Raw genomic sequence first — 16,697 nt, forward strand, 5'->3', positions numbered from 1 at the left:
AGTTCTGGCGTGATCATGTGTTTAGTAAAACCTTCGCGGTGAAATTATGGGATGATGGGTTGACAGATATAGATGTTTGAAGTTTTGTTTACAGGACAATGTATGGTAGCAGGAAAAAAAACCAGGACCTCTATGTAAATGGCATTGATTGCTTAGAGATTTAAAAAGACAAATTTTATGGTTTTGCTCATTCAAATAAGATGTTGAATATCATAGTTAAAGATAAAACTGTGATATGAAATTAATGAAAAAAATGAAATGTAGACCATAGAATGGACTAAAGCACAATGGTGGGATAGTAAGGTTAACCTGCCCCACCAAAACACTATCTATGTAAACATCATTTAAAGCATTACATTTATTTATATCCTATCTATTCACAATTTCAGTGGATGAGATAACTAAATTATCCTCTTCCATGTCACGCTTTGAGAAGTGTTTGTACTATAGGCTGGTTCACCCTCCTCCCTGGTCACATTTAATAACCAACAAGTTTCTCACTGACAGAGATCCACTCAAAGTTGTCCAAATGTTTACCATACATGCATTTTATGTATGGGATCGTCATGTACACTGTTTGCATTTAGGTCATGATGCACATTGTTTGATGACCTTTATTCAATGATCTTCAACTTCGTAGTTTGCATTGTGACATTGCAGTTTTAATTTTGAATTATTTGTTAATCAAATGATTTTTTCCCGTTTGAGTGTAAACGTAACAACTTACACCGTCCCTCGGTATATTAAAGATTTTTGTACTTTATTATCAGACGATTGTAATTTATTTTAATTGTTTTTGTATAGTTTTCTGTTTATGCATGGTTTATTAGTGTTTGGAATAGATTTACTGTCTTTTGTGTAGTTTGTCTGAATAATTGATCTGTTTATGTATAGTTAAATGTATTTTTGTTTAGTTTATTAAAATTTTTTTCAATATTTTAAAAAATTTTCTTACAGCTTATGACATTAACATTGAATGTGTAAATTCATGTCTTTTTGAATAGAGGTGTTTAACTTTGTATGTGTGTTGAATTCAGAATGAACATGATACTTACGTATAATTATAAAAAAGATCTTTGGAGTACTGCAATAATATCTGGGAGTGTTTGGTTTATCTGGGAGTGTTTGGTTTATATTGGTATGTTTATCTGGGAGTGTTTGGTTTATCTGGGAGTGTTTGGTTTATATTGGTATGTTTATCTGGGAGTGTTTAGTTTATATTGGTATGTTTATCTTGGAGTGTTTGGTTTATATTGGTATGTTTATCTGGGAGTGTTTGGTTTATCTGGGAGTGTTTGGTTTATCTGGGAGTGTTTAGTTTATATTGGTATGTTTATCTGGGAGTGTTTGGTTTATATTGGTATGTTTATCTGGGAGTGTTTGGTTTATCTTGGAGTGTTTGGTTTATCTGGGAGTGTTTAGTTTATATTGGTATGTTTATCTGGGAGTGTTTGGTTTATATTGGTATATTTATCTGGGAGTGTTTGGTTTATCTGGGAGTGTTTGGTTTATATTGGTATGTTTATCTGGGAGTGTTTGATTTATATTGGTATGTTTATCTGGGAGTGTTTGGTTTATATTGGTATGTTTATCTGGGAGTTTGGTTTATCTGGGAGTGTTTGGTTTATCTGGGAGTGTTTGGTTTATATTGGTATGTTTATCTGGGAGTGTTTGGTTTATATTGGTATGTTTATCTGGGAGTGTTTGGTTTATATTGGTATATTTATCTGGGAGTGTTTGGTTTATATTGGTATGTTTATCTGGGAGTGTTTGGTTTATATTGGTATTTATCTGGGAGTGTTTGGTTTATCTTGGAGTGTTTGGTTTATCTGGGAGTGTTTGGTTTATCTGGGAGTGTTTGGTTTATATTGGTATATTTATCTGGGAGTGTTTGGTTTATCTGGGAGTGTTTGGTTTATCTGGGAGTGTTTGGTTTATATTGGTATGTTTATCTGGGAGTGTTTGGTTTATATTGGTATGTTTATCTGGGAGTGTTTGGTTTATATTGGTATGTTTATCTGGGAGTGTTTGGTTTATATTGGTATGTTTATCTGGGAGTGTTTACATTCGTATGTTGTATGTTACAGGTATCGCTTGGAGAACTCTGTCGGGAACAAGTTTATTGTGAATGCTATCACAGGAGTGGTGTCAACTACACAGGCACTGGACCGAGAAGAGATTGACCCCACCACTGGACATGTCCTTGACCAGTACAATCTCAAGGTCATTGCATCAGATGGTGGATCTCAGCCACACTTTACAACCACTGATGTTGTGATATATGTTGACGATGTTAATGATAATGATCCAATGTTTCTTCGGCCCAGCTACACTCAAATGGTCAACAATCCCACACCAGCAGGTACACAACTTTACATCACCGATAAATTTATAGCTTTTATCAACAGTCTGACTGGTGTTACTAATTCCAGACTTTATTTACACTTCAAATAATTTTTTGCTTTAGTTTTGTTATTTCAGTTATATTGATTTCCATGATTTCTTTGAAATAGTTGAGAAATAAAAGTACTGTAATATATTCCAGTATCACTGCAAAAGGGTAAACGCTAAAAGCTGATATTGACTATGGTTGTTGATTTACAGGAGGCTTTGTACTGGGAGTAACTGCAGTGGATCAAGATACCGGTTCAAATGGACTGGTCACCTACCGTTTGAGTGGGACCAATGCTGACCGTTTTGTTATAGATGCTGACCGTGGCATCATCACAGCGGCCCAGGACATTACAGTGACAGGAGCCCGATATGTGTGTACAGTGGAGGCATCAGATAAGGGCAGTGAGATTAGAAGGTCACTGGTCAACCTTGATGTGACAGTGGCTTCTTCAAATAATAACAAACCAACATTTGACAGTGTGCCCTCCAACCTTCAAATTCATGAGAATGTCATCAGTGGCTACCCACTGACTTCTGTCTCTGCTTCGTCTCCGATCAATAGGGGCATTACTTACCACATTGCTGGGGGCAACATAGCAAACACTTTCACCATCAACGCTCAGACGGGTGACATCACAGTCAATAACCAGGTTGACTATGAAATGGCAGCTGACTTTCAGTTGTGGGTAGAGGCGCGGGACACAGGGAATCCCGCTCTGTCATCCTATGCTCGCATTAATGTGGATGTGACAGATCTTAACGATAACACTCCACGCTTCACCTTCACAGTGTACTCTCACACCATTTCTGAAAATCAACCTACCATAACATCAGTCATCAAAGTCTCTGCCTCTGATGCTGACGATGATGAAAATGGAAGGATAACCTACTCCATACAGGGTGGCGACCCCCACAACAACTTTACCATCGATTCTGTCACCGGTCTTATTAAAACACGGACAATGTTGGATCGAGAAGTCACAGACACCTTCAATCTGATCATCTATGCTGTGGATCATGTAAGAACAATCAAATCTTGATAGTAACAACAGAATCACTTGAAATGTTTTCATTAAAGCTGAAAAAGAAATATGCTTATCAAAATAATTCTCTTATAATGGTTCTGTTCTGTTTCATTTATAAAATTTTGAATACACAGTTCCTAATGTATAGTAATTGCTTAATTGAATCTGTTTGATTTCTAACTTTGAAATGATTTTCTCGATTCTTTCCCAGGGTTCCTCTTCCAATACAGGCTCTACCACTGTACGGATCACCATCCTGGATCAAAATGACAACCCACCCGTGTTTAAACGTCAGTTCAGCGCTACGATTAATGAAGACATAGATGTGGGTGTGTTCATACTACAAGTGACCACTGTAGATGCTGATATTGGCATCAACGCAAATGTCTCTTACTCAATGACACATGACAAATTTGCTATTGACACATTGAGCGGTAACATTTCCTCTAAGAGTGACCTTGACCTTGAAGAGATAACCTCTACGTTTTATATGTTAGATGTTACAGCCACTGATGGCTTCAATGATGTTGTCAGCAGGGTCATTATATATCTCAAGGATGTCAATGATAACATACCCATCTTCCAGCCTCAGAATCCGACATTTACATTCCCGGAGCGCCAATCATCTGGAACACCTATTGGGACGGTAACTGCATTGGATGCGGACCGCACTTCTCCAAACAATGAGGTTTACTACACACTCAAGTACCCATCTGAGGATGTTGTCATCGATCCTACTGATGGTGGTCTGTCCTCCAAGCGTGAACTTGTATATGACCAGAACATCACTGCTGCACATGCCAATGTTCTGGAAGTTGTTGTCATAGCAACAGATCATGGAATTCCTCCATTATCCTCAGAGACTATGGTCAGGATTGGTATATTGGATGCCAATGACCATGCACCAGAATTTGAAAGAAGTAGTTACTTCTCAGCTGTTCCAGTCACAGTGGAACATGGAGCAAGAATCCTCCAGGTTAAAGCCACAGATACACTTGATGTTGGGGTCAATGCTGAGATTGAGTACTTCATGGTGTCTGGCAATGGGTCAGGTTACTTCACAGTAGAAAAATCTACAGGTATGACTTCTCTTGGTGGAGTTTCCATTTACTCTTTCATTGATAAATTGTATCAAAATTACAGGAAATGCTATTACAAATGTTCAGGATCAGCTGATTACAATCGTTTTTGTATGAAATAATGACAAAAATCTGGCTTTTAATCCAAAAAAGTAACATACTTACCTTAGATATTTACTCCTTGGAATGGTTGAGTACTTAAAAGTGCTTAAAAAAGTTGTTTTGTTTTGTAGGGTACATCACAGTGGCAGCTGTCTTGGATGCTGGAAAGCAGGACACTGACTTCATTCTCATGTTGGAGGCACGTGATAAGGGTACGCCTGTCATGTCCTCTGTTACCACAGTGAGGCTCCGCATCACAGGAGTCAATCAACATGCACCAGTATTTGTCACTACTATATTTCAGGTTACTGTTAATGAAAATGTGAATATTGGCAAAGAGATTGCAAACATAACTGCAACAGATGCTGATACCTCAGGACCTAATGGCAGAGTGCAATACAGTATTGCCAGTGGAAACCCAGACCACCTGTTTGCTCTCAATAGTGTGAATGGTGCCCTGACTATAGAGAAAGCCTTGGACTATGAAACAACAGCGACACACTACCTTAATATCACAGTGAGGGACCAGGGTCTACTGCATAAGGAAATCTCCAGGACTTTTACTGTGTTTGTAAGAGACGTGAATGATCAGGTCCCAGTATTCAACCAGTCGCAATATGATGCTTACATTGCCGAGAATTCTCCTAGTGGTGAGAGAGTGATTCAGGTGACTGCAACAGATGCTGACACTGGGGTTAACGCAGCCATTGAATACCACCTTGGTGACACTAGTCGATTCAGTATCGAGTCCAAGACCGGAATCATTCGGTCCCAGGGTCAACTAGACTATGAGACCCAGTCATTGTACACAGTTACAGTAATGGCTATCAATCCGGGCACCACCATGAAGGGCTCCACTAACATCCATATCCATCTGACTGGGGTCAATGAGTTCTTCCCACAGTTTATGCAGAATGAATATTCCTTCACCATCACAGAGTCTGCTGCAGATGGGTCACCTGTTGGCAGTGTGCATGCCAGTGACAGTGATAAAGGAGAGGATGGAATGGTATACTATTATTTGATTGGCTCCAGTAATACAAAAGGATTTAAAATAAACTACAGCTCAGGCCTCCTCACTGTGTCTGGACGTCCTGATTATGAGAGCTCACCTCAGATTGACCTCAAAGTCCTAGCAAAGAACTGGGGTAGTATCCAGGGTAATGACACTGACCAATGTACTGTGTCAATTAAAGTGACCGATGCCAACGACGCCCCTGTGTTTAGTGAGAATGTGTACATGGCGACCGTGAAGGAAGGATCCAGAGGGGGTGTCAGTGTTACACAGGTGTTTGCTGTTGACAATGACAACAAAGAATCTGACCCACAGTTCTACTATACCATTCTAGGAGGAAACCTTAACAATGCGTTTAAGATTGATGCAGTTACAGGAATCGTGAGCACATCTGGATCAGGACACCTTGATCGAGAAGTAGATGCCATGTACAACATTACTGTTGGTGCTGTTGACTCCGGCATACCGCCTCAGACAGGTTTGTTACATATAGTTTTATTTATAATTCTGTGCTTTTCAAAAATCAATACTGTTACCTTAGCTTTAGCAATAAAAGTTTATCATAAGAAGTGTAGTGTACTGTTTTAGTTTGCCCCCGGGAAAAATCTGTTTCTCTTGAAAAAGAAATTTTTGAAAATGTTTTTAGAATTTTAAAATTTAGATTGAAGTTAGAATGCTGTGTTTTGTTATCTAGTTATCATAGTACTGTGGTAATATGTATTCAGATTTACATTCTGTATTGTAATTACATCTGATCTAGTTCTGTTGTAAATATTCGTTTAGCATTATTGTTTCATGGTGTTGAGGATTACGACTTTTTTTCTTCTAGGATCCGCAACGGTTCAGGTAACTCTGGAGGATATTAATGATAACGCACCCTACTTCGACCCTGTCATACCAGTTGGATATATTCAGGAAAACAGTGCTGAAGGGTCCTCAGTGATGATGCTGTTGAGTCATACCTTTGACAAGGATCTACCTCCCAACTCTGGAAGTTATACCTTTACAGCAGTGACAGGGGACAATTATTTCTTCTCCATCTCCCCCACCACAGGTCTGGTTCAAACCAAGGTTGCCATTGACCGAGAACAAAATGTGGATTTTAGTGTCCCTGTAATTGTGTCTGACTCAGGTAGTCCCAACCAGCTTAATTCTACCTTGTCCTTCCATGTGATTGTAGAGGATATGAACGATGAGCCACCAATGCCGAGAAACATGAATGTTCTGATTTCTGTGATGGAAGGTGACTTTCCTGTGATGCCTGTGGCTGATGTACGTCCTTTAGACAAAGATACCATAGGCAATTACCAATGTTGGTTACACAGTGATGGTGATAATCATTTTGAGATTCCTTCAGGTACATGTGACCTCAGAATACGAAACAAACCAACCGCATCACAGTACACATTAGATGTGATGGGATCAGATGGTCTGAATTCTCCGAATGCTAATTATACAGTGGGAATTCAGATAGTCACCATTGACAATGCCACGCTCCAAAATACTGTCATTTTAAGGATTGAGAACATCACACCACGATCATTCCTAGAGAATTCCTACACTCCATTTCTCATTTCCATGTCACATTTGTCTATGGGGGACACAGTTCTGGTACATCACCTGACCTCACTGGGTGACGACATGCTGCTTTTTGTGGCCTTTCAGAGGTTAGATGGTAGCTACCTCCAGGGCAACATCCTCCGTGACAAGATAGCCAACAACGTTGCTAAGCTACAGACAGAAGTGGGAATCATCATATCAACAGTTGGATACTCTGTGTGTGGCTCGACTACCTGTGCGAGTGACCAGGGTGGACAATGTATGAACCAGATCAATGTTGGTAGTGGAGCATCAGTGTCTGAATCTAGCCAACTGGTTATTACCTCCCCTGGCCTCACTCTTGGCTACTACTGCATCTGTCCTTCAAATTTGTCTGGGGACATGTGTACCCAGCCTGTGGAAAAGTGTGGTGGGAACTATTGTCAAAATGGTGGTACCTGTGTAAATGACAACTTTGGTAACCCTGTGTGTGCCTGTGTTCCAGGCTGGACTGGTGCATACTGCGATACAGATGTGCTGGAGTGTACTAGCAAACCCTGCCAGAATGGGGGTAATTGTGTGGAGAGTCCTGGCTCCTATTCTTGTCAGTGTCCTGATGGCTTCTATGGAGAACACTGTGAAATTGGACAGGACCACTGTAGGAATACCCCATGTAAGAACGGAGGCACATGCAAGAATCAACAAGAAGGACATATATGTTTGTGTACTTTTACCTACTGGGGAGACAACTGCCAGTTTACCAGCGTAGGGTTTAATGAAGGTTCTTACATTGAGTTCTCCTTCACGACTGTCCAATATAACAAACTGATTGATGTGACATTTTCCACCCTGAGGCCTAATGCCCTTCTCCTATACAATCCTGCCATCACCAACATGAAGTTTGTAGCCCTGGAAATCATAGGAGGCTTTGTACAGTTCTCATTCAACAGTGGCACACAAACCACCAAGGTCATGGTCAACAAGAATGTGTCAACTGGCCAATGGTTTAGGGTCAAGGTCACGAGAGCTGGACAGGTCAGTAGAAGTCTTTATTATGTTGTGTTAGAGTAAAATGCCTGTAAGAAGATGAATCATGGGTTTCCTATTTTGTAATTCAAAAATTATCTCTATAAATTACATCCGCCACTTATTAAACTGGAACTGCATTTATCTTATGTATTACATTTTGACAGAGGGTGGATGTCTATGTCCATGACTGTCCAGCAACTGGGGAAGAATGCCAACCCTGTGAGGATGGTAACTCCAACTGTCATAGATTCGACTCACAGAATGCAGGGTAAGTGAGATTCTAATGATTAGTGAAATACTAATATCATAATACATTTCTGAATGAATCATTTACAGAAGACATGAAAATGAAACAAAAGAAAGAAAGTGTTCGTCAGATATTAAACCAGCATGTGTTACCACAGATAAACATGACACTTATCTGTTTATTATTGCAGGATACTTGTGTGATTAAAAACCATTGTCCTTATATTGACAGTACATTCAAATTGTTTTAATAATCTGAATCATTCATACCAAAGGAAAATTTTAACAATCACACTACAGTCGTGTCAATTATACTCACAACAATCATACTACAGTCCTGTCAATTATACTCACAACAATCATACTACAGTAGTGTCAATTATACTCACAACAATCATACTACAGTAGTGTTAATTATACTCACAACAATCACACAACAGTAATGTCAATTATACTCACAACAATCACACTACAGTAGTGTCAGTTATACTCACAACAATCATACTCCAGTAGTGTCAATTATACTCACAACAATCACACTACAGTGGTGTCAATTATACTCACAACAATCACACTACAGTAGTGTCAATTATACTCACAACAATCACACTACAGTGGTGTCAATTATACTCACAACAACCATACTACAGTAATGTCAATTATACTCACAACAATCACACTACAGTCGTGTCAATTATACTCACAACAATCATACTACAGTAGTGTCAATTATACTCACAACAATCACACTACAGTCGTGTCAATTATACTCACAACAATCACACTACAGTCGTGTCAATTATACTCACAACAATCACACTACAGTAGTGTCAATTATACTCACAACAATCACACAACAGTAATGTCAATTATACTCGCAACAATCACACTACAGTAATATCAATTATACTCACAACAATCACACTACAGTAATGTCAATTATACTCGCAACAATCACACTACAGTCGTGTCAATTATACTCACAACAAACATACTACAGTGGTGTCAATTATACTCACAACAATCACACTACAGTAGCGTCAATTACACTCACAACCACAACAAAAAGTGGCCATACAGATAAACACATAATTGATACATCCTAGCATTGTTATAACAAAAATAACTTGTTTCCATTAAAATTGTATGGATATTTGAAGTAATAGAATGGAGACTGTATTATACAGAAGTAGAAGAGGATATTTTATACCCAAATATCAGGCCATTTGATTGTTCATTAATCTCACCATGTAATTTGAAAACTTCCTACAGCAGTTGTACAGTTTGATAACTGTTACATTGTATCTGTCTGTGAATGGAAACTGTAGACATGCCTGGGCGGTTTTGTAAGACGGTCACCACCTTAATGGTGGAATACACGCACAGTTGTGGCAATTGTAGCACTTATAAGGCCATGAAGTATTGTCTTGTACCATATTTAGGCTATCTAGTTACTAGCTCCACACGATTTGTCATAAAACAGCATTTCCTCGGTATGAGGTATCATACCCATAGTTATGTGCGTCTGGGTTCAGTTGAAAGACTACCTCTAGTTTGGGACGTGAATCACTTGTTCGGGTGGATGTTTCATCAGTTGGCATGAAATTTGATGTCAACCTGGATGGATTAAGGTGTAAAGTTACTGGTGTAGATGTAATAGAAGAATGTTGGGTTGAGTCAATGGTGTTATTTACAACAGGGTAATGTATTCCATTATGTAGCCTGGGGATTGTTAAAGAATTAAAGAATTAGTTTGACCTCTGTGTGTTGTATATAATCCTGATGTAATTTTGATGTGACAAGTTGAATTCTTTCAGTTTTCGTTAAAATATTGAAGACATTTTTTTTCCTTTTCTGAATATGTTAGAAAGATTAAGTATGGTATGAAATCTTCTTAGGAGAAACTCATTGTATTGCAGTATCTGTATAAGAGTAACAAGGATAATGAATATAGTTTCCATAAACTTCTTAATTAATCATGAATTTCATCACTGTTAACTTATACACAAGTTACTTCTTAAATCTGTATGTTTTGTGTATGCTCAAGTTCTACACTCTCCATGTCTTGTGTGTGTTATGTATAAAGTGCTTACTATCAGCAGTATCCGAATGGTGTCACTGGCCTCATTTGAAGTTGTTAAGTTGATAATTGCATGAGGTCGGAACAATTTGTTCATTCTTTAAAGTAGCAAACTAAGGTTTTATGGTAAATCAGGTGAGCCCTATCGATACTAGAAAAAAATATAATAAAAAAATAAAAATAACTGACTATATTTTTTTTGACTTGAAGTCTTTGTATGTTTTGTTTAACAACAGTAATGATGTATGTTGTCTTCTGTAAACAGGAGCCTGTCCCTAGGAGACAAGCTGAGTATAGGTGGAATTCGAGACATCACAGAAATCACAAGCCGAAGCCAAATTGTTACACATGATTTCATTGGCTGTATGAGGAACTTCTACTGCAATGAAAGTGACTTGTTAACACGATCAGATTTCCGTGACAAAGTCAAGGTTACAGACACTTGCCCAAGGTCAGAAGGGCAGAGTGTATGTACTGGTCTCATCTGTCGCAATGGTGGTGTGTGTGTGGATGAGTGGAGCAAGGCACATTGTCGATGCCCAGAAAAATACAGCGGTGCCTTATGCCAGATTGGTGAGTCTTTAAAAGAATTGTTTCCATCTTTTACAATGTATCCATGGTTTTTCGGTGGATTTAGTTGCCATGATACTTTGATTTTTGTTGTTATGGATGGTGAACTGATGTCTGTTTTGTTTTTTGCAGAGGTGAAACCTTTCGGATTTGGTGCAAACACATTTGTACAATTTACTCAGAGGGATAGTTACTATAGGGATAGTGTTGTTGATACTGCATCCAATAGGAAGAGGAGAGCTACGGACACTTCCAGCATGTTCATCAGATTCCGTACTACAACACAAAATGGTCTCCTGTTTTACGCCTCTCAGAGCTCAGACTACAGTGCCCTTCTCTCTGTAAGTGTCTTGTCAAATCAGAAATACTATAAACATGTAAAGTACAGATGACGAGATGAGACTATCACAAAAACTAAATTATCATCATGTATTAAGGATATACTGGCATAGTTGTAATTCATATGTGTAAATTGTATCTGTCCTACAGGTCATTGAAGGTAAACTGCAGTACAGCATACTAAGGCAGGGAATACAGACCATTCAACTTTCATCTGTCCAAGTGTCCAACGGAAACTGGTACAACGTCACTATCACTGTTACAGGTAAGTACTTAAGTCTAGTATGTCAACAGGTAAAAATCATGGCAAATCACTTATCACATGATTGTCTTGTTATTTAGTGAATAGACTCAATATATTTGTGTATTACAAATGTGTAACATCCCTTATTGTGATGTCAGGTTTAGATAGTGAAATGAAACCACCCACTCACAGATTCCATTGAGATGTAACTATTGATGTAGAGCAGAAACTACTTTAAGTTTAATCGATAAGGAAATTTTCTACAATATTTGCCTGAATAATCAATCACATGATGAAAAATCATTTCCATTTGAAACTCATCACAAATTTTTCTCTTTTTGCTCACTTTTGAAATAAAAAATTCTTAAATGTGATACATAGATAACATAACAAATGGAAACAAATGTAAGATTCCATTTTCGTCTGCTGAACGACCGAAACGTTGTAATAGTGAACATAAAACCTGTTATAATCAGACTCCGTTTATACTGATATGTAAGGAGGGAAGGTTACTAAAGTTTATGTTTTCACACACATAACTGGCTGATTGTTTCCTTTCTGAAATCCTGTGAATAAATCACTAAAGATCTGAAAAATTCTAGCATGAATGAATGAATTGAATATCTTAAATATCTTGTCGAATAATTTTTTGCTTTGTTACATAGGTACACAGGTGAGATTGGCAGTAGAGGGCTCCCCAGGGACTACCAAGGATCTCAGCTCTGCCTTCCTATTCTCCGACCCTCAAGTGACTACCCTTGTCTTGGGAGGTGATCCCTCATCCTCCTCCGCTGGTGATGTTAGTCGACAAGGTATGTACCACAGTGACATAAAACCTTAAGGAGTTATGTTATCTTGCTGTTAAAGACTACTTCTTTCCGTTGAGTTTCCAATTTGTGATTGATTTGTTAACAATACAAGAGTTGCTGGTAATATACTGTTTACTTTAGACATATATATGCTTTGATGAAAGTGACTCTGAATCATGATGATTTATGTAAAATTACTTTTGTATGAGATGTAACTAAAAAGATCCTACTAATTCAATGACATGCTAAATAAGGTAACATATATCATGACCTGAAACTAATGATCTATTTCTTTCTTAGTGTAGTTTCAACATTGAACAGCTTTATAATATTCTCATATTTGTAAAATTAATTATCATCGTGAAAAGTTGGCACATGTTTTATATTTGTAAGCAGATGTGACCAGTTCATATTTAATCAAACCTTTCGATCCATTTCCCAGGTTTTGGCGGGTGTATCTCTGTGTTCCGTCTGGACAATCAGCCAATCACACTCAATGGTACAACTGACCGATTCATAGTGGAGCCATCAGAAGGTGTGGAGAATGGTTGTTCTGCTCTCTGCTCTAACTCCCCGTGTGGGAATGGCGTGTGTACTCCAGTGGGAGAGACAGTGAAATGTGGTGCTGTCCATGTTTCAGATTCGGGTATCGGGATCGGTGTTATTGTGGTGATCGCTTTCTTTGGAGTGCTTATCATTGTAATCATTGCTGTGTTTATCTTCTGTCGATTCAAACGCAGGCAGATGAGTAAATCCAAGTCAGAAGCCAAACTAAATGGCAATGCTCATGTGAATAAGAATTTCACCAATAACAGTGCCCACGGTCATCAGGGCTCCGGATACGGTGACCACCCAACAGAAGAAGATTTCATCAGCTCCCACATCGATCAGGGACTTTCTGGACGACGCAATCAAAGCAATAACCACTTCAGCAGGCCTGATATCATAAGCTCAGACAGACAGCATCGCAAACAATTACCACTGGAGATTGACGATGGAACAGTCATCATAGACAATGGAGATGCTATTAACATGCATATGACAAATGATGACATTCCAGAGCATTATGATATAGACAATGCCAGTAGTATTGCTCCCTCAGATATTGATGTGGTGGCACACTATCGAGATTTCCGTGGGGTGAACAAACATCCCTATCACCATCACACCCACCTAAACAACATGCACCATAAACCTCATAAACATTCCTCTAGGCATGGTCAGAGTCCGCAGACCATATCTGGGCATGGCCGTAACTCTGTGCCAATCAGGGAGAGTCCTTCTCCCTACGGTCGTCAGGCAATGACTCATAGTCCTGCTGTTCTTGACCCCTCTCAACTACACAACTCATCACGCAATAGTCCCGCAGTACTTGGGGCTCGGAACAGCCCCATGAACCACCTTTCTAGGATGTCACCACATATGCGGTACAGTCCAATGACCAACCCTAATGTGCGTGGGACACCGCAGTCAGATCACATACATCACAGTCGGACTGACTCTGACCACAGTCTTGCCAGCCATCACAGTCATAGCTCCAGTTCATCAGTGGCCCGTCCACCTTCCCTTCCTAAGGGCCACCCCTCCCAGCTCCGTGGGCAGCCTTTAAAGGTTCAGCCACCACAGCCACGCCAGGTAAAGGGCCTTACTATTGGGGAAATTCAAAAACTTAATACACGCCCCCAGCCACCTAGTCCTGAAAGCATGGTGGAGATGGTGTCATCATCGAGTGCCAGTCATGGACATCGTGCACCATACATTCACAACAGTTCTGTGTTGGAACCTCCGGATTCCAGTTCTGAAGAAAGTGCAAATGACTCCTTCACTTGTTCCGAGTTTGAGTACGAGAGTGAAAGGCCTCGAAATGACTTTGATTCCTCAAACATCATCTTATCAAAACTGCAAGAGGTTGATAATGAGAATCAAGATTATAATATACACAACAACAATAATCATAGAAAGTTTATGTCTGATGGACGGACTTCTAATGGCGATTCCTTTGGTTCATCAGAGGATGGTCATACAAATGGTGCTAAGCCAATTAACGGTTCATTTAACTGGGATGAATTTTTAAACTGGGGCCCAAGTTTTGAGAAATTAGTAGGGGTATTTCGTGATATAGCATCCCTCCCAGATGGTGACAATCTTGATGGGTCGACCGAGGTGGAAGTTGCCCAGGAGGAGGAAGAATATGTATAACATCTCAGGTCCCTATATGTTTGTCTTATTTATATCTGTATTATTGTGACATATGGATTATCTCCTGTGAAGCATTCAGTTATTATTATCATATTTTTTCAAATTGATCATGCAAAACTAAATAACATTTGCATAAACTATTTTATAAATTTGTAAATTCGTTCCTAAGTCATTTTTATGATATAAAAAGGAAGGAAATTTGTACATAGATGATTGTAAGATATGTTATTCAACAAAAGGTTTTTATTTGCCTGAGAATTTTGAGCGAGTCAATGGAATAAGGCTTAGTGAAAATGATTGAGTGGATAGAATTTATAATATTTTTACATTGTATGGAAAATAATCCTAAGTTAATTGATTTTGGTGTGCTGCGATATTTTTCTAGGTGTGTTTACCAAACTCTTTCTCTGTATCTCACTAAAAGGCTCATCTGTTTCATGCTCCTTTTTTTTGTCTCCATACTACATGCATTTTAGATTTGAATCAGATTGAATCAGGAAAGATCAAAGAAAAGAACCAAGTTGATAGCAAAATATCTGAAGTGCAATTTAGAATTATATCATTTATAAAACATTTCCATAAAGGTGCAGATATTGAGTATCTCTATTGTAAAATCTTTTGCCATTAGGTACAGATTTTATACCAGTTGTAAAGAATTCCATTCCTTTACTTGCGTACTTGAGTGTGGTGTGTGTAAAAATGAAAAAAACATAGTCATAAGATGACTGATACAAGTGTTTGTGTGACTTAGATTAGAGTGGAAGTGCTGTGTCAGTTGTATGTTTGAGCTGTGATTCTGTGTCAGTTGAGTGTTTGAGCTGTGATTCTGATATTGTTGCCATCTATATTGTGTTTTCTGATGGAGATTTTCAGCAGTTATAATTGGAAATCTCTACTATACCAGGTCCAAGTCTTTCTTATATAGCCAAGGAGCAAAACCATAAAGTTAACATTCCATCCTGACATTCATCCAGTGTGCTTAGCTGGACTTATCTCATACAAATGTATAACGTCACTGTGGTCAGCTAGGTCCCTTTTATTTGTCTTCTCAACTGGGATCCAAATCTAGGGATCAACTCATGCTATCCCATTTTTGGTCCCCAATATATCTGATATCCCATTGTTGAATCCTGATTTCAGAGTGTACCTGTACTTTCTAAAAATAGCGTGTTTTGACTAGCAAAGATTAATTAACATGATAGCTCATTATATCATCTTTATCTGACATTTCCATTTCCTGGAATTTACTTCTGAATTTTCTACAAAAATGAGTGCTGATATAGATTGAAATATGACATGTTGACACATAAAATCAAAAATATCTGCTGATTGTCGTAGGATGTCATACTCACTGCTGAGGAGTACCTGGGTAGCTACTCAGAACCTCCCATTACAATAATGCTCACACAAATCAAAAGGATAAAATATCCACGACGTTTTCTCCTTCCTTAGAATTTGTTTACAATGCTACCACCCATATATAAGTTTATATATCTGTATTTATACAGCATTACACTTCATTAAAATTTGTCTTTTTTATCCTGTTTCCAAAGATTTCCTTCTCTGTCCAAAGTTTTTATTAGCGATTATTCATCCAAAATTTTTTTTATAAATTGGAAAATATAGTCATCAGGTACATTTTATGTTTACTAAAATCAATTTTGTAATATTCTATTCTGTTAAAATTTTGGTATTCTTTTCTGTTTTATTCCTTTTAGTATTGAAAGGAATAGAGAATATGTTAAATTACAATATTATTTACTTGAGTTTTTGTGTATATCACTTATGATAGTTGGAGTTCCGTGTTACAAAGATGGAGGCACATGGGTTTTTAATGTCTGTGTAATGTTGTCTATGTTGAAGTTTTCCTAATGTTTACCAAAACTAATGTATACAATACATGTACTGTCACTCTAGCAATATTAATCATGTCACATATCAGACTCATCCACATTTCAACATTTTATATGAAGAAATAAAAACTAAAAATATACAAAGCTTTGTTTTGTTGTAATAATATCACACAT

The 16,697-nt window shown here is 38.2% G+C and overlaps 1 protein-coding gene across 1 annotated transcript in view; it reads left to right on the forward strand.

Annotated features, from left to right (window-relative positions):
• Positions 1-16,301, forward strand: part of LOC132550189 (cadherin-related tumor suppressor-like) — a 75,941-nt gene extending 59,640 nt beyond the window's left edge. The window contains exons 8-18 of the mRNA XM_060214220.1: positions 2,088-2,362; positions 2,605-3,413; positions 3,631-4,498; positions 4,732-6,093; positions 6,445-8,189; positions 8,348-8,451; positions 10,775-11,082; positions 11,212-11,420; positions 11,569-11,683; positions 12,328-12,474; positions 12,914-16,301. Of these exons, the coding sequence (XP_060070203.1) occupies positions 2,088-2,362; positions 2,605-3,413; positions 3,631-4,498; positions 4,732-6,093; positions 6,445-8,189; positions 8,348-8,451; positions 10,775-11,082; positions 11,212-11,420; positions 11,569-11,683; positions 12,328-12,474; positions 12,914-14,670 (7,699 nt within the window). The 3' untranslated portion in view covers positions 14,671-16,301. The remainder of the gene's footprint in view (positions 1-2,087; positions 2,363-2,604; positions 3,414-3,630; positions 4,499-4,731; positions 6,094-6,444; positions 8,190-8,347; positions 8,452-10,774; positions 11,083-11,211; positions 11,421-11,568; positions 11,684-12,327; positions 12,475-12,913) is intronic.
• Positions 16,302-16,697: the final 396 nt, after the last annotated feature.

Source organism: Ylistrum balloti, unplaced genomic scaffold (genome assembly GCF_031769215.1).
Source record: "Ylistrum balloti isolate Yb309-2 unplaced genomic scaffold, AGI_CSIRO_Ybal_v1 Utg370110, whole genome shotgun sequence".
NCBI lineage: Eukaryota > Metazoa > Mollusca > Bivalvia > Pectinida > Pectinidae > Ylistrum > Ylistrum balloti.